Source organism: Candoia aspera, chromosome 3, assembly GCF_035149785.1.
Source record: "Candoia aspera isolate rCanAsp1 chromosome 3, rCanAsp1.hap2, whole genome shotgun sequence".
Lineage (NCBI taxonomy): Eukaryota > Metazoa > Chordata > Lepidosauria > Squamata > Boidae > Candoia > Candoia aspera.
Window position 1 is genome coordinate 134,505,078 of NC_086155.1, and position 26,637 is coordinate 134,531,714.

Consider the following 26,637-nt stretch of genomic DNA (forward strand, 5'->3'; position numbering starts at 1 on the left):
TAGTACAAATATCAGCAACTCTAATACGACAATACAATACAAAACTGAATCTGATACTTTCTTTCATTTTTGTATTGATTGACTGACTTCAGAATGATAGGGAAATAAATTTGATCCTATAATATATTAGTGGATATTGATATTGATCTACTGAAAAAGAGTGTTTTGGTAAAAGGAAGAATTGAAAGAGCATCATTGTTTCCTATCAATCTCAAATCCAGGCTTAGATGAGCAGTTAATAGCAAAGAAAACAATCAATGTATGGGTGGATAACTTTGGGGAAGGCAGAAAGGTATATCTTTGTTACATTTTTCTTTTGCTAGATTTGTGTTCCTTGCTCTCAAGATCTGTGCCCGTAGATGGGTTTTCTTTCCTTCTCTTTCTCTTTCTCTCTTTTGTTGTCTGTTTATCCTCATCCACTTCCCTCTTTGGATTTATCTTTTCTTTTTCTGTCCCTCTCCACCAGAGCTACACAATATGGTACCATTTTGTGATGATGCACCTAGCGCTCTCAAAATTCCATCTGTCCCAGAAGTTTGGATATCCTTATGCTAATGTGATGTTTGAATGTAGCCATTGCAAATTAACTGTCTTAGAAGTCTTTAGTAATTTATTTTCTACAAAACATGTTTGAAGACCGCAACACTTTTCAAACATAACATTGCATTTTCTTAAGTTTACATACTAAAAGTATGTGTTGATTATACAGTTACTTCCAGAGCTAGTGAACCTTCAGATGTTCACTGCAAAATGATAGCTGCTGCAAATACTACTGTAGACATAGATAGCACCTCTGAAAATTTAATTCTTGTTTGAATTCTGGATAGGTAGCTGGTTTTGTCTGTTTTAGTAAATGCAGTTTAATTCTGTAGTTTCTTGAAAGAAAAGGATAGCAAGTGAAAGTCTCCTGCGTATTTATGTACCATGGAAACCTCTGCAACAGATATGAAATATGGCACAGAGTGGAGTCTACAAAAGAGGAAACTGGGGAAACAGCAGGATCTTAGGATGGTAAATTATAGTCGTCTTACACAAAAGGCCGCCTGGACCCCAGTCTAACACATTTATTACTACATAAACATTTTAGAGTAGGTCTGCTTCATTATATCATTTTCCAAAAATGAATGGGGGAATAAAATAATTACTTATTTCTTTAGTTCCATATTAATTTGAACTCTGTTCTTCTGATTTAATTTGGGCCAAATATAAATACTTCATTCTGGATCAACAGTGTGTTTTGTTACAGCCATGAGTCATTGTGGGTATACTATTGAATTAACTAGCTGTTTCAAAATATTAAGATGTCTGAAAAGAAACCATGCAGCAGAGTAAACTGTTTTAACAAAACAAATAGGCATAATTATAAAGTCTGCTCTGTGTGTTGCAGACTGTCATAACTAGGGAATGGAAATACTTCGCCGTCTGACATAGGTTTATGTGATATGGGTTTTCTGGCTTTCTTTGCCCTCAGTGATTTGTCTTGCTGCTGAACTTCAGTTTCCTTATCGAAATTCCTGAGCTTCTCTAAAAATTTATGTTTTTGCTATTTTTCTTTAAAAAAAACATTTTTATCATCCTGTTGCAGGGCATTTCTGATCTGCAATTGTTCTGTAACCATGCATTTTCTATATTTTTAAGGAAGAAATCTTGCCCATCATAAATTCTTTTAAACTAAATTAAACTTCCAGAAATTTAATTTTGAAACTTTAGCCAGATGGTGAAAACACTGGCAACTTCTAAGGTATCACTTTATATACAAAGTATCAACAGTGTTCTCGCACTTTGTTGCACAGAAATATTTGCAGATCAGCATTGCTGACAACTAGATTTTTTTCATACTTTTCCATCAGATCCTCAGTTGTGCTTTTGTATTTCTGCATTAAAATTCTGTGCATCAAACAGGTTATTTCCATGTAGTAGTTGTGATGTACTCTGCCTTCTGTTTTTGAAGAGGAAAAATGCAAACTGAGTGAATATTTTTTCCATACACTCCTATTACTAATACATCAATATTTACCAGTAAGTAGAACCTTTGCAGAAAAATGTTCTAAAAAACTTCTGTGGAACATTTCTAAAGGTAAAGGAATCCATGTAAAGAAGCTAGTTATTAACTGCCTGTCAGGGTACCTTGATGGTTTAACTGCAGTCAGTATAGGAAATGTTTGATAAATTGGATAATCTTTTATGAGTCACTTTGTGGCAGAAAACAATTCATAAAATTATATAACCTAAATCATTAAATCAATGTCTTCTTTATAAGAAGAAATATTAAATATGTTTTTTTAAGTTTGCATATGTTTAAGAACCCAGTTGACATGATAAGCTGCTCCACCCAATTGGCATGTTATGTAACATGTGCCACAAAGCGGGATTTAAAACATCCGTTGTAGCGTGGCATTAACATGAGTTCTTTCATTTTTGTAATAACTGGTTATTCAGTGCTTTTTTACAGAGCTGTAGTTTTAAGCACATTCTCCTTAGTCCCTCAAAGCAAGATGGTCTCATATTTCCATTTGTATAATGTAAAACTTTAAAATATTAATATATAATAATCCTTTGTCATACAAAATCTTCAAGATTTTCCAAAAATGGTACAGTATTTTATTTCTTAAAACCTGTAGCATTCCTTGTCAGACAGCTTAGATTTTTAACTAAGATTAGATTTCAATCATGGAAAATTTTCACCAGTTTGCTGCAGTCTAACTCTGCTGCATGCGTTCATGAGTTCCATAAAGATTGCATGCTTTGTCTTTAATACAAATTGTATTTTATTTTCACACCCATCCTTGCTTTTTTATATTTCATTTTTGTTTCCCTATTCTTGATTGGATGCCTGTGTATGTTTAATCCAAATCCTTGTCCAGTCCTGGAGTTTGAACTACGGAAAGCAAAAGAGACCATTCAGGCCCTCCGAGCCAACCTGACTCAGGCTGCAGGTGGTGTACACAAACCTTTTCCTCAGTTTTTGTATTTTGATAAAATAGAAACAGGTGATGCATGACAGCCTGGAGAATAATATTTTTTATGTATTGCTGTTTGCAGAAAATGAAGTTCCTTTGCAGGAACGGAGAAATTACAAATCAAGTCCTGAAATTCAGGTGAGTAATCAAAAGTACTGCATCTGCTGTTAATGTAGAACAGTGTTATGTTCACAGCATTCCTACCTGTATCCAAATAACATGCTTAGGTGCACAGTTCAGGCTTGTAGGTTTTGCTTTGAAATAGGTATTCAACCTGTTTAGTATCTGCCTATCAAAGTAGAAAAATGTTTTAATGAAATCAATATTTAAATGTTATATGTGTCTATTTTTCCTAGGAACCAATTAAACCTCTTGAAAAAAGAGCTCTAAACTTCTTAGTCAATGAATTTTTGTTAAAGAATGGATACAAGCTTACTTCAATAACTTTTTCAGATGAAAATGATGATCAGGTAAGTTGGAATAGTTCCTTTATGGCATTCTGAGTTTGTGTCTTTCCCTTTTGTTCCTAACGTGTTCTAGCTGTTTCTAACATATTTTCCAGAAAATTTTATTTATTTATTTATTTATCAAATTTTTATAATTTGATAAATTGGTGATTATATTTTCCAGGCCAAGTGTTACATTTCGATTTTGGGTAGCATGCTAGAGAATGCACTCTCCAAAGGAATGAGTGGATCAAGATTAAAAATCTATTTGAATACATTTGTATTAGTGGAGCCCAGAATGAATGTCTTGTTTCATGTTATAGTTAATGGAGTTTTTAAAGGTTAATAAAAGAACTCCAAGCAGCTAACAACAATCTTGCAAAGTAGAAGCGTGAACCAAAACTTGCACGTTAAGCTTAATTACTTTCAGAAAATAATTCAGTCTTCACACAGTAGTTAGATAAAGAGAAAAAAAAAGGTAGCTTACATTTATTCAGTAGATCTAGATACAAGTAGCTTCATAGTAGAAAGCACTTATTCATCACTGGTTCTTTGTAGACACTTTCTATGGAAATATTCTATTTCTATGGAACTTCTATTTCTATGGAAACTTCTATTTCTGTGGAAGTAGAAAGTCTGCATGCAAACGAGATGAGAGGATGAGAGCTGCATTTTGCAGCACCTGCTTGCAGGTGTGCCCAAGAGGTAATGGAGATTGTTAATCCCCAAACCCAAGAGGAAGAAGGAAGTGAAAATCAGGTGACCCATGTGACATCCCACAAGCACAATAGAGATGCGTTTACTAGAAAGACCCGCTTATGCTTATGAGACAATGCTGAGTTGACCCCTGATAATTCCAACAGTAGTGAGGTGCCTTAATCATTTTTAAAATGGTAGTGATTTATGGTGTATTTTTTTAATCTATATTTTTGAGAGCCATCTGGAATTATGTGAGTGGTCACATAGATTTGCTAAATAAATAAATAAGTATTCAAACAGCTTCAAGAGGAGCTTGTGGCTAGAGACTTGCTGTGCTGCATGAATGATGCTATTTGGTTACATCAAAGTTTATACTAAGATAATTTCTCTATTATATATGGTAAGTGAAGTCTTCATATGCTGAACAAAAAATGTCAGTAGTGGTCACTTAAATGTTAAGAAAAGAAATTTAATTATATTATACTTTTTAAGCTATAACTGACATCTTCAACAGTTTAAGTAGTAGAAGCATAACATTTATTTTTATTATTGCTACCTGTCAAATAACTAAAGTTTTCTTTCTGGAAGTTGCATTTTATCACTTGATGTGATAACTTAGATGCTTATTTATAGAAACTAAATATAGAAAACACCTCATAAATATTTTAATTTTGCATATCTAAAGGATTTTGAACTATGGGATGATGTAGGACTGAACATTCCAAAGCCTCCAGACTTGCTACAACTCTACCGTGATTTTGGAAATCACCAAATTATTGTAAAAGAAATTGTAGATGTAGCAGTTGGCCCAGAAGAAGATGAACTAGAGGCAACCACTCCTATCCTGGAAAACATTCCTGTATTTGGAACATCAGAATCAATAGAGGTACAGTTCAGCTTGCAGATTTAAAGCATAGCATCAAAATGCAGTATGGCAAATTATATTTTTTCTGTCATATTCCTTTCATTTAGCAATGTGTGTTGGTGCAGAAATTGGAAGATCAAATTAATGCATTGAGCACGGAAAAATGGTCTCTCCTGGAACAAATACAAAGACTTGAAAGGTATGTAGTTTGTGGATATTTTTAGAAAATTAAAGGTTTTGTTTCACAATATAAGAAATTTGTTGTACATGAACTGGTGTATTCATCTCAGTTTATTATGCCTTAAATGAATAATACATTGGGTTAATCTGCTTATAAAGCCATGTTTCTCTGTGTTTCAGTTTAATAGTTTTCAGTATCAAAACCTATTATATGTCTCAAGGTATCTTTGTCAGGATTATTTTCATGCACCAGTAGAGCAACCTTAAGAAAATAGATTTTGGAGGAATGCTGGATATGAATATGCCAGCACGACAGTGGCTTATCTTTAGAACTCAGGCTTACTATGTTATTTTAACTTTATTTTGACACAGATGGCAGCAATAGCAGTTCTTCTCTTGTGCTTTTAGGGCATCTATGTTGTTTTTAATGACAAAAAAGCATACTATAAAAAGCATTTTTTTAAAAAAAAAATCTTCTTCCCCAGTGTTACCTTTCTTAGGTTCCTATATTTCTAAAGTGGGTGGTAGATGTGTCCCAATAAAACATTTAAAAAAATATTCATTCATTCACTTCATAGGTTACTAAAAGTAGCTTATTACTTACTAAATGTTTTTGCTTCCAAAGCTTTTTCTTTTCTCTCTTTCAGTGAAATAGACTATTTGAGAAGTGAAAAAACATCTATTCCAGTGATATGTGACACAGTTCAGCCATCTTCATCCCAAGTGCCTCCCACACTCCCAGATGATAATGGGAGATATTTAGATACCAAGAGTTCAACTAATGATGGTAAACTTGGGAGAACTGAAGAAGAAAGAACTTTCTTAGAATCTGAATTTAGGACTTCTAAAGAGGATATTGGAATTCCTTTTCCTTCTAAAGAAAGAGAGAAACTTCCACCTTGTTCCCCATCAAATAAAGCTGCCATACATTTTGATAAGCCTAATAGGTTAGTTAAATTCATCTGTATCTTGTTTTTAGAGTAAAATATTGTTTTGAATATTGAGTAGATTTAACAACTACATTCAGGTTTTGAATTTGTACTATCACCCACATAAAAGCGTTTGTGAGATTCCTGTGTCACTCCCCGCCCCCTTTAATTTAATAGCTGCCCTACAGGGTTTGATGTAGTACATTAAGGTTATGGCATTCCATGTGAACATTCTTAGCTCCATGTTGGCTTAGCACGTTGTATAAATGATAGCTCATGGTTTAAGGTTTAGGATGTTGTGCAAGCCCAGTCAGCTGTGCTTTATTCAATAATTATGATTAAACAAAATATATCATAGCACACTCTATGAATCCTGTCAAAAATCACTTATATCCCTGAAGATTGTTCAGGCTCCAATATAGAATTCTTAACTAGTCTTTTAAACTGAAGAGTTGGTAGCTGGGTTTATATTTTAACTATTAATTGTGAAACAAATAGATTTGTACAAATAACAGCTTTTTAATGTGCATTATATTTCCTTTCCGTCCAACTATTTCAGGAAGTTATCACCAGCATTCCATCAAGCATTGCTGTCATTTTGTCAAATGTCAGCAGACAGCCGTTTGGGATCAGAGGTATATTTACTTTTGTAAAATACAAATTCCTACTAAGTCACAAGAATTAAGCAAAGGAGTCTATGTCAGCTTTGATTTTTAGTCTTTCATTGTTCTTCCGTTGTACTTCTGGCCATTTGCTTATAAAATTACCTTTACAGAACTTAAGATTTGGACTGGTAATATATTTGACCACATTACCCACTTGTCTCATGAGCATACTGGACAAGGTACCATTTTTTGAAATCTATGTGGGTGCTACTCTAATATCTTCTGGACAGCAGTTCACGCAATGGTGCTTTCTCATTATCCCAGTGTATTCTCTGAACCAATTACATAATGATATTGCACAGATAGCTTTTAGGTGTGCATTTTATTTTAGACTTGTATTGTGTGCTAACTTCTGGAAGAGATTCAAACTATTTTATTTTAAGCATGTAATGCAATTGCTGCATATGATTTTGCAAAAAAAATTGTACTTTTAGGTGTCGCGAATCGCTGATAGTGAAAAAAGTGTCATGCTGATGCTTGGACGTTGTTTACCGCATATTGTTCCTAATGTCCTGCTTGCAAAACGAGAGGTAAGAAATCCAGGAATATTTCTTCAGTTTCATACAATATTTCTACTCATTTAGAATTGTGTATTGTTTGTTATATTGAAGTCTGTTACTTGCAATCATCTTCTCACTTTTGTGCATGCATCTCTACTCCTAGAGAATGGTTGTACACCTATGTCAGGTGAGTTTTTAGCAAAACAGCATGGTATCCTGCTATTTATCCTTTTGCTTAAGATCCTTAATGGCACTCTGCAGGGCTGTTACTGTGACTCTATCTGTTTTGCCCTTAAGTTTGCTTACTTATATTAGCTAAACTCAGTTCTAGTGTTTGAGTAGAATTTAAATCTTAAATTGGAGTGAATTTGCCTGTTACATTATTTCTGAAAATGATATATATTTAAGATATTTATCCTTCTTATTAACAGCCATGTTCAGACAGACAGCATGGCTAGATTGAACTGTCAGTAGTTTGCACCAGTAACTGGGAGTGATTACAGCAAGATCTGTATGTTGCTCACTCATTGGCAGGCCGGAACTCAGAAGTCTGGCTTACTACGTTATCCTCATGGGCCTTTAGTGTAATTTTAACTGAGAATTTGGCTCTTAGTGATACATTTCTAATGATATAATGAAGTCTGAGCTGAAGATGAGTTGGCTCTATATGTGTTTTCTTTGTTTTAATTCAAAATTGCTTTTCCAGCCAGCTTAGCTTTACCTGTTAATCTAGATACCTAGTAATGCATTTGGCATTTAACCTTGTGAGCTTTATGGAAAGGTAACTAAGTCAAGAAATGTGTACTGATCCTTCAGGTACAGTCACTAACTCCATTTTCTAACAGTTAATGCTTTATCATGAGATTCAATTTTTGATTATATATGCTGCATACCTAATTGTATGAAATGATACATCTGTTTAAGTCGTAGTAGAATATATTATATGGGCTACATTAAATTGTCAGGATCAGTTACCAATTTCTGGCTGTTGCCAATCAGCTTGCCAGGATGCTGCTTTAGTTCTTCTTTGCAGTTCCTAGTTATATTTCAACATTATATATTTCTGCAGTCCTAATTTTTGCTTATTTTACCCTTGCAAATGTGTGGAAATAGATAATCATAACTTTAAGTGGATATGCAATTCATAAAAGTTAGTAAATATATATTAGAACCTTGTTTTTGCATGTAAAGCTTCCATAACCAAGTAGTCAATAACTGAGAACAGTAATAACTTTCAATTACCAAGTTATTAGCATCCTTAGAATCTAATATTCTGAATTCAGAAGAAAGAAATATTAGTGGTTAACAGGGGTTCCTATTTATGTGCAAGCATAAAGCTCATGCTTCTGTTCCAGTCATCCCCATTGGAATAATTTCATCCAGGAATGCCCTTTGTTTGCACCAAAAACTGATGGAAAATCATGAGTGGCATCACAGAGTAACACCACAGTTATTATAAAAATGGGCTTCCAGTCCTCCATTGTGCTACACTCTCTGTTTCCAGACTGGGGCTGCAGAACCACCTCTGTATTCACAGATGAACTGCACAACAGCGTGTCTTTTTTGAACCCAAAGGTCTACCATATGTATAATAATTCCCAGTACTAGTTAATCTGATGTCCCATAAACTCTTTCTGTTAAAACAAAAAACTAAACTAAACTAAAATGGATGGCTAAGTTTGTACCTTAATTTTTCTGAGGACTAGTTACATTTCTGAAACAATCCAAAATCAGCAGCAAGTATTACTTGAGCTTATTCCAAATTTGTTATGGTGCAGTGTTAATTTAAAAGCATAGAATTGGGAGAAAGTTGTATTCAAAGTTTACTTATGTTAGTTATACAAACCTAAATAATTAATTTCAGGAGAAACAAATAACATTGTATATGTTACTTAGTGGCATGTATATGTACAGGCTTTTACTCTGTTGAAATATTTCTGTGGTCAAGATCCAAACTAACATGCAATTAGTTCTGTGAAACTAAAATGGCTTTAGGCTTCATTGTTTTCCATACTGCTTGACAAACCATTTCTTGAGTTGAATAAAATTTCAGAATCAGTTTTGGTATGTCATGGAGGTCAGCTACTTAGAGAAAAGTCAAAAACTCCAATTAACTTAGAGAAGCTCTAAGCATTTGCCTAGGCAACGGTTTGCATTCCAGGAAATTTCTTTCAATAATTTTAATTACAGCTCTAGCAAAAGATTTAATATGTTCTATACAAAGCTGTAATAAACAGCTTCTTGAAATACCATGTAATTATTACCATGTTAATCCCTTCAGTGCAAAAAACTGCTGGCCTTTGCAAATCCTGTGAAGTTTGTTCATTTATCGAAAAATTATGCAGTTGCATAGCAAATTTGCTAAGTCAGTTACTATATTTGTATGTTACAATTGTGGTATAATAATTCTCGGAAGCTTGACAGCTAATGCTGTTGTCTACAGAATTCTTCGTAACAGATTGATAAATGATTCTATGTGCAGCAACTGAACATAATATGCAGATATTTTTCATGGAGCAAGAGTAGGGATCCTTTTTTCTTTTGAAGGCTGCGTGGTAGTGCTGGAAAGGTAAGGCTGGAGCCAGAAATGTGTGAAGCCACTTTTTCTTTCCATCTTTATTCCCCTCCAGAACATTGCTAGAGCTGAGCGTTCTAAACTAATTACTTCTAGAAGGTTCCATCATGAAATTGGTCCAAGAACTGCAGTGTGCCCAATTCGGCCACAAGGCACAGTTTATTTTTCCCTAAAGCATATAAGCTGTCATCTGCAGCTTTATGGATCTTTAGTTGCTTTCAGTTTCCCATGATTTCCATATAACCTGCTTTTAGAGCCCTGCTTGGTTTCAAAAACTATTTGTCATGCAACAACTAAGGGGAGTACCTTCAGGAAACAAAAGTTTACAATTCTTTGGATCTTAGCCAAAGTATTGTAGTAGGATTATAACCAAATTGTATAGTCAATTTTTGTAGAAATCCTGAATTCAATGGGAAAAAAAGATGGTCAGCCGTTAATCTACTGGCATCGGGACAGCATTGCGGGAAGAAAAGAGAGTATCATTTGATGGCACCAAATCGTTTTAAAATAGAATGAGCTAACTATCCCCTAAAATGGTCAATGAATTTATGTGACTCTATCATGATTAAATCTAAAGATTTCATTGAAGTTAGGGTTGGATAAGAAATAATCCACTTACTAAAAGGCATTTTCTTTGTACTTTCTTGGTTTAAGTAAACTTTTTTCAGCACTACTGATAGGCCATCTTTTTTTCCCTTTTACTACTCAGTAAAAATTCCATTTTGAAATGCTTGAAATTTAAAATAGTGGATAAATATACTGAACTTCACTAATGCATATAATTCTTCAAACATCCCAAAAACGATGGATCTCTATATATACCATGCTGAAAGTCATCAACCACTAGGAGACCATATGCCAATTTCAGCAATGCTATGTTTGATGGATGGTTTTAATATATTGTGAGACCTGTAGTTTAAATTAACTCTCAGAATTCACTCTGGGCTTTACTTAGGTAAAGTAGAAACACTATCAAACTTGATCTGGGCTTTGCTTGTTCTTTTGATTTTGCAGGCCTCCTGCAGATATGCCTAGGCAAAACAGGGGCAAGCTTTGACATGCTCCCAGTTTGCCTGGGCAAACCTGACTGGGTTTGAAAACTACTGTTCCCCACCCCTCACTCCCAACATCCTATGGGATCATGACCCACAGTTTGAGAACTTTAGGGTTATGATTTCACTATTCCTTCTGGCAAGAAATGTTAAGTAATATGTTGTAGCTAAAAAGTTTGGCAAAATAGAAGTAAATGATCAGAGTATGTGTATGGAAATTTTCATGGTAGGCAATTTCCTTCATACAGAGCTTTAAAAATCTCTATATTTCATTATTTTGGCACACATGGTATAACTTCCCAACATAGGCAAGAATCACTTTATTTATAAAAATGGAAGCCTCTTTCCTTGACAGTTGGTCACATGCTACAGTTTTCATGGTCAGATTATTTTTCATTATTTTTCTTCTGGAGGTAAATTAAACTTTTTGTATGTCCTTTTTATGGAAACTCTGTTGAAATAGTTTGTACATATGCACAGTAAACATTTACCTTGAACCTTATGAATAAGCTCCAACCAAATCCTTAAGTTCAAAAGGACTTGATCTGTATCCTTCCTATAAGACCTGACATTCTTGCACTTCCTGGTTCACTAAGAAATAAGGCAGTGGGAATCAATTCAGGTAAGTGTGCCTAAGAGTTCAGCACACTTAAGGCAGCAATATCCTCTCTTTTACTGGCAGAGTTATCAGTTAAAAAATCTAAGAGATCTTCAAATATAGGGAGCCCATATGTAGCATTGAGCTCTTTCTGCATTACTTCCCCACTTAGTAAACCCCCTTATCTTCCTGCTTCTGTCCTCCCTCTTCTCTCCCTTTCATTGACTAAACATGAAACATGCATTAGGACATTCAAGAAGGTTTCTCATTGTTTCTCCACTCCCATTGATAGAAGGAAGTTTAGAAGCACTGATGCAGCGATGCAGAGAACACTCCAATCCTATAGTATGCATGAAAGAATATGACCAATGGACGTGGACACACAACTAATTCCAACTCAGTCAGTATCCAGCTTTCTGCAAGGTAAAAGCATCAGCCTTGTATCTGCCCCATATCAACCAATCTGGATAGCATGAAACAACCTTGCAAAAGATAATAAACTGATACCTTGGTATGTTACTGATATCATCCCATAATATTTTTCAGTTCAATGGGAAATGGAATCTCAAAACTATTTTCAAAAGACTTAATAATTTTAATTAAAAAGTCTGCATAATTCTGCATGCCTAAATAGACTAATGAATTTTGAAAGAAAGTTTCAGAATCAGTTTGTAGAATGGAGATTAGCTGTTTATGACTGTAAAAATTCCACTTAATAAAAGCTAAGTAGAACCTCAAAATTAATAATTCAACAAATATTTCAGCTATTATTGTGCTGGATATTGTTTTTAACCCTCAAAATAGAAATTTCCTTCAACTCTTTGTAATTTGTTTTTATTTTCAAACTATAATAAACACCACATTTAAATCTCTATTCTCCTTTCTAGAAAAAAGCAATAGATATACTTCCAAGATCATCTTGGCTGCCAGATGGTTTAAACAAATGGTTTCTTGGAAGTTTGACTACTAATTTATCACAAAATATAATAAACACCAAACCACTGGCTAGGATCTAATAACCTTCCTTAGATTTGCTGAGGGATTATTATGCCATGTAATACATAGCACTTTTTGAATGTGCCTCTTTCTATAGAATACTTTCCAAACTGTTTCTGCTTTCTAAGACTAGTAAGGATTGCATGTAGTTTAGTATTTTAATAAAATGCAATTCTCAGTATCATGTATTCATGCTCCTTAATTAATACTCCAAGTGTTTCCTCTCTAAATCTTATATGGAAAGACAATTTTAGTAATGCCGTGTGCTAAATCTTGGATAACTAATTATAAAAAATATCATGTTGGTGTTTTAATATAGGATAACTAATTGTTTGTACAAATTCAGATTAAAAATCCTATGTAACTTGAGTTTTTCTTCCAATCCCCTTTAACCGAATAAAACTTTCCATTCACTGGCTCCCATTCTATTTATATAAAATATCCCTGCCATCTTCCACCACCACCCCATTTTTTTTTAATTTTTAGTATTTATTTATTTAGAGATCTTGAAGACTAATACATATATCATAGACTTTTATTGCCTTTAGTCCACTTCATCAAAGTCAAAGTATGGTCCTGTTAAAGGAATACATACACATCTATGCTTGTGGGGAAGGGAACAGGAATTTTTAATTAGAGAAATATGAAATGTAGGAAGTGCAAGTAATGATTATTACCTATTGACAAGTAGTCATTTAAAAATTAGTTTTATTATCTGACTCTTCTGTACTTTATTTTTCTGTCACCATGCTGCTTCTTTCTGCAGAGACATCAAAATAAAAACCCCATTGTGTACATGCATGTGTTTATACAAATATTTATTAATTCACTCAGGATAATCCTCCATACATCCTGGGAAACCTACTTATATTCCACAAAAGTGTATGCCATTATACATTTCATATATACATGCCATTATACATGCTTTTTAAGATACTGGCTTTTCTTTTTTTTTTATTATAACATACTACTTCGCTGTAGAATATTGAAAAGGAACTTCATTTTGACAAGCTTACCCAATCCAAGCTTTGATAGGCATTAAAATCTTCTGATTATATAGGGTTGAATAAAACATAGAATAAATATCTGTCCTGATTTTTTCTGTATGGTCAGAATGCTTGTAATGTATCCATGCTTACACCAATATATAGTGGCATATCAGTAATATTTATGACAGTGCAGGTTGGTATTTTTACTAAGAATTGAATAGCACTGACTTTTGAAAGCACTGGGAATGTAAGGCCATGACAATATTAAGTGGATCAACAAGGAAGTGCCTGTTGCATGAAACTAAATTCTTCTTTTTTTTCCCCTGTTGTACACTAAGGCAAGACAATCCAAAATTTAATTTCACTTCACTTTTCTGCTTCTTACAAAAACTAGGAATTACGATTTAAAAAAAATTCTAACCAATTTCTGTACAATTTAGAAAAAAACTCAAGGTTTGATATTGATTTATCAATTGAAACCACAACTCCTAAATTGTATGTAAACAGAAGGGAATATTGCTTTCTTTCTTATTTATTTAATGTAACATAATGATTTACTGTTGTAAGCAAACTGTTTAAAGAGGATTAATACTAGTACATATGTTCAGGATTGCTTCTCCTCTGAAATTTCAAAATATAAATAAATATTTGAAGGTGGAGAGTGTGTGTGTGTTTAAAAAAACAATATAATGCTCTGGCTGGTACTGCACCCCACAACATCAGTGGATGTTCAAAATTCCATAATCAAATAGAGTTTTTGAATTAATTAAATGTCAGTTAAAACTAAAATTCTCCCCAGCTATACATTGTGAGATCATTATTGTATACTTCCTTGTGCAATTGCCGTGCCAAATTTCTTGCATCAAGATGTGACTCCACTTAACAAAACAGATATTTCCTGATACTAGTTTGTCATATTTAGAATCTAATTTGTAGATGTATTCTCATCTTTTTCTGTTGTGAAACTAGTGAAATCTTCTCAATTCATTAAAAGTCTATTTTAAGTAGACTTCCAAAAATACTGAATGTCCTTGTCATACTTACATTATGCTTATATTACCTTTATAGATCTTTATGTATATTCTCATAATCTATTTGTAAAATAATTATGTGTTTTCCTAGAGACATGGAAATAGTTTAGGATATTTCCTTTATTTTAGTTAGCTAATTGTTCTGTTCAGAAAACTCTTAATTCCTTTTCCAAGGCATTATCTTCTGCCAAGACATTCTCCATTCTTTGATCATTTCTATTCCATCTGTTAACAGTTGCTTCATTTTGAAGTTCTCCTTTTGGAACCTAGAGCTTCTTGGGAAGACTTTTATGGCCATACTGTTTTGCATTGCATTCCTTGGAATAAGATTCCATAAAAGTACTCATCTTTTTAGACTTGATCCAAGCAAACTTGTCAGAATCCACGATCAAAGGACTGATAAATCATTTGACCGTGTTCATCTGCCATGATGAGCCAATGCGTGTTAAGAGCCAGTAGGGAGGGGAAGCATCAAAGAGTGTGAAAGTATGCTGTTTGGACTAATTGGACTAAGTCAAGTTTGTACCAACTGAAGGCATCTGGACTTGGCATGCATGGCCATTAGAATTGGCAGGAAGAATAGACAGGGGGAGTGGGATGACTGCTTACTTTTAATTAGGTAGCTTAGGTGGGAATCTTGGATCACAGCTTTTTCTCTTAATCTGTACACATTCTCAATAAATCTGAAACAATAACCTATAAGCCTGACTCCTTTAACATTGTATCTTCTTGCCATTCATGAGAATAAATACCTTGATGGTGACAGAATCAAAAATATGATCTTAGAATTTCCTATTAAAGAGATAAGCTGCCTGATAACCTCCAAATGGGTTTGGACTTCAACTACTATTACTATTTCGTCTCATTACGTAACCAACATTAGGAATTACTATGTTTAATTCACAGCACAGATCTACAACTTTGTATTCCCAAAATTAGATACTAGGTATAGATCTTCAAATCGCTCCTTAGCTGTAAAGCAAAGAAATGAATGAGTGTATGAATGCATAATACTTTTTTCTGAAGGAGAAACTTGGGCATCCAGTTTGACCATAATATTGTTATAAAGCATGGACTCTCCAGACTTGGAATAAATTGAGATATTTTAATTTCTTTGTATTCTGAAATCTGTGTTTTATATTTGCTTTGCTGGCTTGCTTTTGTTAACAAATTGCAGAGAATATGTGGAATTTAAAGTAGGTTTATATTCAGATCATGTTTCATTGTGGAAGACTTAAAGGAACCCCCTTTTTTTTAAATTCATCTTGGCATTAAAATCTTCCTAATTTGGGGAGTGCTGTTGGAAATGGCTAGCTTGGGCCTAAAGGTCAAGGAAAGAGGTTTTTTTAAAGTCACAGCTGCCTTTGGGAATCTGTACCATCTGATTTAGAGGTTATACTGAAAAGTTATATATATAAAAACAGCTTTCTGCTCTTAATATACAGACCTGACTGCAGTTTGGTGAAATGTAACTACTTCCATGTAGACAAATGTATTTCCTTTAACTGCAGTAGAATGGTCTTTAGTATATCTGAATGATAGTGATACTGCAAAAAAAAATAATCAGGAACTAGCAAAAGCCAGGCATTTCTGAATTAAACACATTTTCTTTGAAACTTCTCCTGCTTTGGAAGGCACATTGTATAGTAGCATTAACATATGAACTAGCTAAAACATCAGAATTCTAAAAAAATAGCTTGCAAATCAGATTGAACTTCTGTAAATAGGTATAGTACTTTTTGCTATAAAGATGTTCCCTGCCAATGCACAGTATAAAAATTTGCAATATGCCATTTTTTGTGTGTATGTCTCTTTTTAATGAGTATTGCCAGTCTAGGGGAGCTCATTTTGAGGTGATACTGTCTCAATCATATGATGGATATATAGTGGACGTTAATAGAACTGCCTTTCTTCATATGGTATGTCTATGAATGTATCAAAATAAAAATGAATTAAGTTTATTGTGTGGTAATCAGCATAATGAGAACATTAAGCCCATTTAATCTCACCTTCAGTGGTTTTAAATTTTCTTCAATTTCAATAAGGGAACAATTAAAACAATTTTCCAGCATGATTTTATAGTTACTGGAACTGACAGCTAGAATGTTTATGGTTAATGTTTTTTCTGAGTTCATAAGATGTTTGCGTGCAGATAAATTGTCTTGATAGTGAATTGAATATATGAAATAATTTTGTATCTTTTAGAATTTTAAATGTTTTTTCTCTGTTCTTTAATATCACTTGATAGCTTTTTGCTTTCCTTCCTACTCATACTCTTTTAGGAGTTGATTCCACTCATACTGTGTACAGCTTGCCTCCATCCTGAACCTAAAGAAAGAGATCAGCTCCTACATATACTGTTCAACTTGATCAAAAGGCCAGATGATGAGCAAAGGTGTGTGCTTTATGTTAGTGGGAGGGTTTCTTTTTCTGACTTTTTTTAAGTTGGCAGTTGCTTATTTACTGAAGACCTTCTCTTAGTAGATTTCTAGTCTGATAATGAACAGTAAAGCTGTATAAGTTGCCAAAGGTAATATACACGTTTATCAGCATGCTCCTAAGTGGCAACATAATTTTCATAATATCAGTGTAGTCCAACAGATTAAAAAAACTCTTGTCTATGTAAATTCCCAATAATCTCTACTCCCTTGATATATGCAGCATTAGGACTGAAGAATAGGTGCATATTATTTCCAAACTGACTGGATTATTTTGATGTCTGAGAGAAAAATTCTAGAAGTACCTATCCCTGATTATAAAAACAAAAAACTTAGTTGCTACGTTTTATCAGATCAGCCACCTAACTGCCTAATGACAAAATTACTCCTATGTTTGTCTACTTTCAAAAGTAATAGCTCTTATTCCATTTCATAATATTAACATTCTCATTGATTTATATGAAAAATATATGTTTGTCCTGTTCAGTACTACATGGGCATATAAATAGGTTAATGTTCATTCAGTTCCCTTGAAATCTAATAAGTTTAATTCAAAATAGTTTAATTGATTTTTAAACCCTTATTGATTTCTTCAAATTAATCTCTCTTGTATAAAACTCTTGAGTATATATTTTTAAAAATGTTTAGATATTTTCCATCTATTTTGCCTTAGAGATTTTTAGCTACTGATTTTATATTCATAATTTATTTTCAAAATTCAGATAGTTCACAGTATCATATTACCTGAACAGACATAAACCAGCCATGGATTACTTTGAAATAAATATTACATGAAAAATTACAGAATTAACTGGTAGTCCCCAGACTCTGATGATTTATATGAAGATGTTCATTTTTAAAAAATAGGCACAAATTTGGCTTACAGGTAGTCCTTGATAAATGACTGCCCTATTTAGTGACTGTTCAAACAGTGCTGAAAAAGTAGGCTTATAACCGGTCCTCAAACTTACTATGATTGCAGGGCCCCCACGATCCAGGCACTGGCAACCAGCGTTCATTTACGATGGTCACAGCATCCTGCGGCCACATGATTGCCAATTGCAACCTTCACAGCTGACTTCCAACAGGCAAAGTCAACAGGGAAGCCAGCAGTAAGTTGCAAATTGCAGTCACATGATGTTGCGCTTAATGCCACATGTATTCACTTAAAGACTGCAGCAGAATTGACATAAATTGGGCATGGTCATGTGATGTTTCACTTAATAAATGTGTTGCTTAGCGATGAGTTGCCAGTCCCATCTTAAAATTAAATTAAAATAAAATAAGAATTATCAGCAATATGATTATTCTACTAATGCTATTCCCTTTGTACTAATAATTAGGTGACATTAGATTATTTGTTAGCTTAGGATAGATCTATATGTTTACTACATCTCAAGAGAATTCAAAGGACAAGAAATCCATGTTAATGAAGCCATATTAACTTCTGATTCCAAGAGATCATACAGATTTTGTGCTCAGACTGTCAACTAAAAATGTTTGGAAAGACACTCTGCTAGGTATAGTAAATTCACCTTCTTGTGTGGATTGAAGATAGTTGCATTTCATTTCAACTTCTTCCCTTCTCTGTTTATGAATTGTTCCAACTGAAAGCCAGTTTAGACATCCTATATCTGCTCAGTTTTTTTCCAGTTTTCTTATTCCATTGAATCCCACCCAACATGCTACATCCTAGGATTTTTATCTCTTAAATCAGTAAGGTTTTTTAGGGACCCAGGAGACTGCAGGGCAAGGATGAAGGACAGGAAAGCCCAAATCTGTGAGTAATATTCCACTCGAGAAATTTTGAATATACTTCTTGATGTTTAAATCAAAGCCTTGGTTTAGTAATAGAAGAAAAAAAGTCATGGTCGAGTTTTTAATCAGAAGGCTGTGCCTCATGAGACTGACTGTCCCTTGGGAGTATTTAAAAATCACATTATCTGAGAAGTTATCTTGGCTTTGCAGCACAGACTTAGAGCAAACTGCAGATTCTTCAAGCAGAATTTAATTTTTGAAAGGAGATGATGCAATACTAATTGAGGAACTGACATCCTTATAAAGCTTAGAAGACTATTCCTACCCCTCTATTGAATGGTAGGTAGTGGGTAGTTCTGTTTCTTAAAAGTATTTTTTTAAATTAAATATAGTGTGTAACTACTAGAAATTCACCTTCACAGAAAAGTAAATGTTTAGCTATATATTGCCAATTTCATCACATTTATAGGATAAATTTGGTATATTGACTAAAATATTTAAACCTTTAGACTCAAACAAATCATCAGTATAGACCAAATCCTCTGATTTTATAATAGGCTATATACTTTTGAACATTTCTGAAGTTTTTATATATTAGTAAAATAGCTACTTTTTTCTTTCCCTCCCTCCTTTTTTCCCCCCAATGTGTAGCTTACATATATCTTTAGTTTTTCTTAATTTAAATTATCTAGCCTTTATTTTGCTACAATAGATACTCAGATTCTGGGTCATTTTGTCTACAGCATTTTTCTTACAGTGTGTATATAATTACTTATGAAAAACCATGAGTGCATTAATTTTGCTTTGAAAAATATGAGTGGCAATTTTATACAGGTAGTCCTCGTTTAGTGATCACAGTTGGGACTGGCAACTCGATTGTTAAACAAAGCGGTCACTAAGTGAAACTGCGACTGTGCTTACGGTCTTACTTCAGCTTTGCTTTACAGGCCTGCAAAGGTCGTAAATGCAATGACTGGTCATAAAGTTACTTTTTCATCACCGTCGTAACTGCAAATGGTTGCTAAATGAGGCAGTGACTAAATGAGAATTGACTGTAAAGTCAATTCTGTTGTATACCAAAAGCAAGAGAAATATGTGTGGAAAATGTACTTTTTAAAAGAGCCTGTCTTTAAAAGTTATTTGTGCTATCAATTGTTGGCTGGCTGTGAGTAAATGAGTATCTGGCTCAATTATCTTCATTATGTTTTCAGATGGTACATCTGCTTTTTGCTAAATATTTGCAGGTTACACTAGCATGTTTCTTCATAATCAGCTTGTTGTTGTTTTTTTATTAATAGGCAAATGATTTTGACTGGGTGTGTAGCATTTGCACAACACGTTGGACCAACACGTGTAGAAGCAGAACTCTTGCCACAGTGTTGGGAGCAGGTATAATTTCTGTTTTGCATTTAATTAGCAATGAAATCATATTTTTCCAGCCATAGTAATTTGACAAGTAGCAAATCTTTATTTTTAATCATGTATGCTGGTATATAAATCTGCAGGCATGAATGAATTGCAGGCAAACAAAATCAAGAAGAATTTAAATCGGAAGCTGAATAGGTCATAGCTCAAGTCAAACTTCAGTGGTTCAGCCTTTCTCTGGAAACCAAAGAAATCTTATGCTCAGTCATAAATGGAAGATAATTGTAGAATACTGAAATGCAATTTGTTATTCTCTTTTTAGTATGGGATTTATAAAAATAATATTCTAAGGAAAAATAAAGGAATAAATATTAACAAGTGTTAATAAAAGGATTTTGCTTCCCACAGATCAATCACAAATATCCAGAAAGGCGGCTATTAGTAGCAGAGTCTTGTGGAGCATTGGCACCATTTCTTCCTGTAAGTGTTCTATATGCAGTTATTCTCATTTTAGATTGAGGTTACACTGTCAAGAGATTAAAGCTATGGCCTACTTTCCAACATCCAATGAGACTCAAGGAAGAGGTTTGTACTAGTGTTGTAATATTTCCTGACTTATTGTTACAGGCAAGTAAAACAACATGGCATATTATAGGAGTAGGTAATTTACAGGCTTCTTGTGCCCAGTCCCACTGTTTCATTTTTACACCATCCCCAAATTGCACTGCCAAAACTGGAATGAATTCAGAAAGCTTGGGGTACAGGTTGATTACATCAGTTATATGTTGTTAGCAGTTGCATCTTTTTATATTTGGCCAAGAGTTCATAGCCCAATCGGGTTCATTTTCTGTGTACAATTTATTTTATTTTAAAACCTTTAAATGTTTCATTTTCAGAAAAGGTTCTCAAGTCATCTAACAGATTTTTTAAAATCAGGTATTACTTTTAAAGTACCCTTTTCTAAAATCAAAGCTAAAATGTAATAGAATAAACCAAGATGTAAGCAATTTTGGGGAGATACAAAAACAAACCAAACCAAACCTGGGATATCCTTAAAGAAAGTAAAACTAAATAAAGAGTATTGAGTCATAGGGTTCTTTAAGTAGCATGTTTTTATTCTACCAGCCATCTGAAACAACAGTGTATTGGGCATATGATAAATGTAATCACCATCCACTTGAAGTCTTTCAGAAATCAAGTGGATTATTTTTGTCCAATCATTCATCAGGTTATTATGGTCACTTGCCATTTCTCTGTAGCTAATTCATTGCCTAAAAGCTAATATAGATATCTGACTGCTGTTTTGCCTTTCCAGTTCTGAATTATGTAATGCTGGCTAATACCAATTTGCAATTTATTTTCAGAAAGAAATTCGTAGTTCATTGGTTCTTTCCATGCTACAGCAGATGTTAACGGAAGATAAAGCAGATTTGGTACGAGAAGCTGTAATCAAAAGCCTTGGTATCATCATGGGATACATTGATGATTCAGACAAATACCAGCAGGTATTGTATCTGATCATATGCATGTGAATACAAGCATATGAAATACGTTGTTTATAGGAATCCAGAATAAAATATTCCATATGATTATTGAGTAACCTTGATTATTTAAATTATCGAGGGTCATCAGTTATTTTACCGTAGTATTAAATCTAGAATGCTTGCACAGTTATTTATTATTTATTTTATTTATTATTTAAATTTATATCACCGCCCATCTCCCCCCAGTGGGGGACTCTGGGTGGTTTACAATAAAAGTAATAATAAAAACATATAAACCTAAATTACAATCTAAAAATATAAATCAGGTAATAAATGTAAAATCCAAGAGGAGATGGAATCACAATCAATAGGGGTGCTATGGCGCCAACCACTCCCAGGTGGAGCTGTTACCCTCCCCATCCTAAGCAAGGTGGCAGAACCAGGTCTTCAAATTCTTCCGGAAGGCTGGGAGTGAGGAAACCCATCTCAACTCTGGGGGCAGGATATTCCAAAGGGTGGGTGCCACTGCTGAGAAGGCCCACCTCCTAGATCCCACTAGATGAAATTCTTTTGCTGATGGGGTCCGTAGCATGACCTCTCTGCCTGACCAGGTGGGGTGAGTCGATGTTATGAGGATGAGATGGTCCCTCAGGTAGCCTGGTCCCATGCCATGTAGGGCTTTAAAGGTAATAACCAACACTTTGAATTGGACCCGGAAGCAAACTGATACCCAATGCAGCTCACGTAACAGTGGTGTCACATGTGCCAATTTTACAGCACCAACAACTGTCCGTGCAGCCGCATTCTGGACCAGCTGAAGCTTCTGGATACTCTTCAAGGGTAGCCCCATGTAGAGCGCGTTGCAGTAGTCTATGTGGAAGATGTGTTGGCAGAGTGCTAGAAAGCATTTGGCCCAGGAGTGATCAGAAAAGTCACACACCAGGCATTTCTATAAAAATAAATTTATTTACAGAAAGCACAAAAACATATTTACAGGTTTCTGCATTCTCACAGGCTCTCTGAGAGCTGCTTACTTTCTACAAGCCTAAAGAGAAGGAACTGAAACTAACAAGCAAACTGCCCTCCCTTCAGGCAATTCAACTGTTATCACCTAAAAAGAGGACAATTAAATTCAACCTCTTCACCTGGCCAAAATGATCAGTTACCATAGTAACCTTAATCTGTAGCAGAAAACAATATACCAAACAAGATGACAAGGGCATGAGTGACTGTTCAGAGGGCATCTCAGTCCAGGAATGGGTGTAGCTGGTGCACCACCCAAAGATGTGCAAAGGCCCTCCTGGCCGCAACCTCCACCTGCTCTTCAAGCAGGGGTTGCAAGTCCAGGAGGACCCCCAGGTTCCGCACTGGTTCTGAATGGGGCAGTGCTACCCCATCCAGAACCAAAGATGACAACTTCTTGAAAGCCGAGGGCCATCAATCCACAGCCACTCCGTCTTACCAGGGTTCAGGTGAAGCCTGTTTTTCCTGATCCAGACCCCCACAGCCCCCAGGCACTTGGGGTGGGTGGAGACCGCATCATTTGCTACTTATCACTTTACTATTTATCACTTATTATATGAATGATGTTATTCATTTTTCTAGTCTTAGTGTTATGAATCATATTTATTCTGTAACTTTGCAAATTTAAAACAAGTATTTACTTTTTCCTGTTTTGTTTTGTTTTTTAAAGAGAATTACATTTTTTAATGTTTAAAAGCAGTTTTTTCAACGTAAGATCCTAAATCAAAACATTTCCTACAGACTCCTATTCTGTTTTGTTGTATCAAAGAATCCAGTTTTGATTGTGAAGGTGCAAATTGATCAAATTTCTTATTTCTGCTTTTTATATCCTGCTGCTTCTCCATTCAGAAAGGTCACAGCATAAAATTGCAGATGTAACTACAACTAAGCCTCCTAAAATGTCCATAAAATTCTACTGGTATTTGGTTATGTAGTATATTTAAGATAAATAAAATTCCTATGTGTTTTTTTTTTCCTTGTATTGCCAGGGATTTGAACTGCTACTTTCAGCATTGGGTGATCCCTCAGAACGAGTGGTTAGTGCAACTCATCAAGTATTTTTACCAGCTTATGCTGCTTGGACAACAGAATTAGGAAATTTACAGTTGCATCTTATACCTACATTGCTTAGTAAAATTGAAAGACTGCTCAAGGTAAATATATAAGAGTCAGATATATTTTTTCATTTGTGACAATTAAGTCATTCAGCTTTGTGAGGCTTTTACTTCAAGGCACAGATGTATTGACATAATTGTTTGTGGGCAGTGCCATCATCCTTTTTTGTTGTTACTCCGCTAAACATTTCTCTTAAGATGTTTGAGTTGCCTATTTAAGTTTGTACCATAATTTGTGATGTATGTAGAAATAGTGGAAAGACAGATAAGAGAAATGAAGGCTTGATATTTGTACTAGACAAAGATGCTTAATCTCTAACAACTCAGACATGTAAAAGAGAACTATTGAATTCTGCATGATACATAGAAATAAGAATAGCCATGATCCAAGCAGAGGCTAATATTTGTAAAGTGGTGGGAATACATATTTTTCTTACTCATATTTATATTGAGGAGATTTGAAATGCCAGGTTTATTTTTCAATAGAATCTGAAGTTTCATTATATGTAGTCTGTCATGATCTGAACTTTAAATCACATGACCCAGCAGCCTTGTGGAAGGTAAACATGCCAGTGACAGGCTACATTGGAACTCTTAATCCATCAAAATCACAAAGTGGTTTGTTAAATAAGTTATAATAATAAAGTTAAAATGTTCAAAAAGGCTAAAAAAAACCAATTGTGCAGCCTCTGATTAATAGTTGGTCTTATGAGGAGTACATTATTCAAAATCTGTTGGTTCAACTATATGTATACATTCTTAAAGTATTTGCAACAAAAGTTCACACACATCTTATTTGATGCCCATTTAAATTCATGTAGCTCTTTTGCCCTATTACAGTACAGTTTAAATTTCTAAGGGTTATTTTCCAAATGGTGTAAAATGTCCCTAAAGTAGTCCTTTGTCATAAAGCTGGCATGATTAGAGTGGAGATCAGCATATGACTGTATATTTTCATTTTGGTTGAAGCTATTGTTCTTTGCTATGGAACTAGGTCCCTTTATCCTGTCTGATAACATTGAATCAACTTGGAGAAGATTAATTTATCACAAGTTGAAGAGATATGTTTTTTTACAGGTCATATTATTGACATAGCTATAAGCAGGTGGTGTCAAGCCTTAAACAATGTGTTATACATGTAGAAAGGCAGCTGGATTTGTTGGCCATCTCTAAGGGTTTGGTGTGTTGTGGGGTGGGGGGTTAGTAGCTGGTCTACTTTTTTAAAACCAACAAGCTATTTAAATCAAATATTGATCCCTAAAATTAGAAGAGCTGTACCCTAGCATGTTTAACACACTTCCAACAGTTGTCCTTGAAGGAAATTCATGAAAAACCATTATTCTTTAAGACTCCGTCCTTGAGGCAAAGGGGCAGTTGTAAATATGATCCATATATCGTTATACTGCCCATTTTATAAGTTTTAACTTAGATTTCTGGCATATGTTTCAGGAAGGTGAACATGGACTGGATGAACATAAACTCCACATGTATCTTTCTGCTTTACAATCCTTGATCCCTTCCCTTTTTGCGCTGGTGTTGCAAAATGCCCCCTTTACAGACAAAGCTAAACTTCAGGGAGAAGTCCCACAGATAGAAGGTACCTGCTTCAATATTTTCTGTAAAGCTTTATTTAGAAATAAGATATCATAGAAATGCTGGTGTAGTTGGAAGCTGTTCAACTATTTTTCATTCTGTTAGGTTTAGAAATTCTAGTGTTTCTTTTTAAAATAATAATATATATTTTTCCAATGTTTCTAGAAGATAAAAACTTCTTTGCTCAACTCCTAGTGATTGTATGGATACATGCATGGGATTTTCTTACTTATAATATGAATGTTGTTTTTCGTTGTCTCCTTCTGGAATATTTTTTTAAATTATCAGTGTAACTGAAACCTAGTATTTTTTTATTTCCTATGCAGTCCTGTTGAGCTTTTTTAGAACAGCCAAGGATGATGTATTGACACTGAATTGAACAGTTTTGAAATATTTGTTATCTCTGATTCTTTTTTAAAATCTTGCTTGTTTGCCTGGTGCAAAAACCATGCAGAGGTCCAGTTGTTTTCTTAATGTTATAAAAGGGCACTAATCCTCTTGATTTGGCAACAGGTGATTGCAATTAGTAATTTTAAACCCTCTAGGTTATTGTCAGCCCTCCCAGGTAAACCAGACAGGAAACATGACCAGATGAGCTAATTCTGTTTTTATTGTAAGGCTACATTAACAGAATCTTGCAAGTCTGAAAGTACAAATCTCCCCCACTCCATTTACCACCTGAGTAATTAGGGCAAGCCCTTCGTAAGTTTCTTTCTGTGACTGTTACTCTGTTGTGGGCTCCTCTCTCTTTTATCTGATCATCTTCCAAGGTCACCCTCACATGCCATCACAATTATTGTTACGTGTGAATGCAGTCAGTGTCTTTCAGACATAATTTTTCTAGGACTCTGTTGATAAGGATCTCAGCAATTTTGTATGCTTTAATGGTAAAGATCCAAAGGATTTCATATCAATGTTGCCCTCTAGATATTGTTGAACTCAATTCCCATCAGCCCTGATCAGTATGACCAGTGGTGAAAAATAAGAGTTTTAGTTCAACTATCTGAACTAACTATTAACTAACTATCTGAACTAACCGCCCAGGGTCCCCCGTGTGGGGGAGATGGGTGGTGATAAAAATATGATAAATAAATAAATAAAAATCTGAAAGCTATAGGTTGCTGGATTTGCTTTAAAAATCAGACCCTAGAGATAAGATATACAGGTAGTCCTTGGTTAACAACCACTCATTCAGCAACCATTTGAAGCTATGATGGTGCTGATTGAGTGGTACTTACAACTGGTCCTCAAAGTTCTAGCCATCCCAACACCCCCACAGTCACATGGTCATGATCTGGGTGCTTGGCAACTGGCTCATGCTTACGATGGTTACAGTGTCCCATGGTCATGTGATCGCCATTTGCGACCTTCCCTGC

At 34.5% G+C, this 26,637-nt stretch overlaps 1 protein-coding gene across 6 annotated transcripts in view; it reads left to right on the forward strand.

The window, feature by feature from the left end:
* Positions 1-26,637, forward strand: part of RELCH (RAB11 binding and LisH domain, coiled-coil and HEAT repeat containing) — a 69,836-nt gene that overhangs the window by 20,081 nt on the left and 23,118 nt on the right. For 5 of the 6 annotated variants that reach the window (XR_010067621.1, XR_010067620.1, XM_063298783.1 and 2 more), the window contains exons 3-16: positions 2,865-2,936; positions 3,043-3,098; positions 3,317-3,430; positions 4,791-4,991; positions 5,078-5,169; positions 5,798-6,097; positions 6,639-6,714; positions 7,179-7,274; positions 16,768-16,880; positions 19,980-20,070; positions 20,455-20,526; positions 21,411-21,551; positions 23,543-23,707; positions 25,118-25,265. Coding sequence is in view for 4 of the 6 variants with exons in the window: in XM_063298783.1 (XP_063154853.1) it covers positions 2,865-2,936; positions 3,043-3,098; positions 3,317-3,430; positions 4,791-4,991; positions 5,078-5,169; positions 5,798-6,097; positions 6,639-6,714; positions 7,179-7,274; positions 16,768-16,880; positions 19,980-20,070; positions 20,455-20,526; positions 21,411-21,551; positions 23,543-23,707; positions 25,118-25,265 (1,737 nt within the window). In the remaining 2 variants the exon portion in view is untranslated. Of the gene's footprint in view, positions 1-2,864; positions 2,937-3,042; positions 3,099-3,316; positions 3,431-4,790; positions 4,992-5,077; positions 5,170-5,797; positions 6,098-6,638; positions 6,715-7,178; positions 7,275-11,836; positions 11,893-16,767; positions 16,881-19,979; positions 20,071-20,454; positions 20,527-21,410; positions 21,552-23,542; positions 23,708-25,117; positions 25,266-26,637 lie in introns of those variants that run through there. The other variant, XM_063298784.1, reaches the window with a different exon arrangement.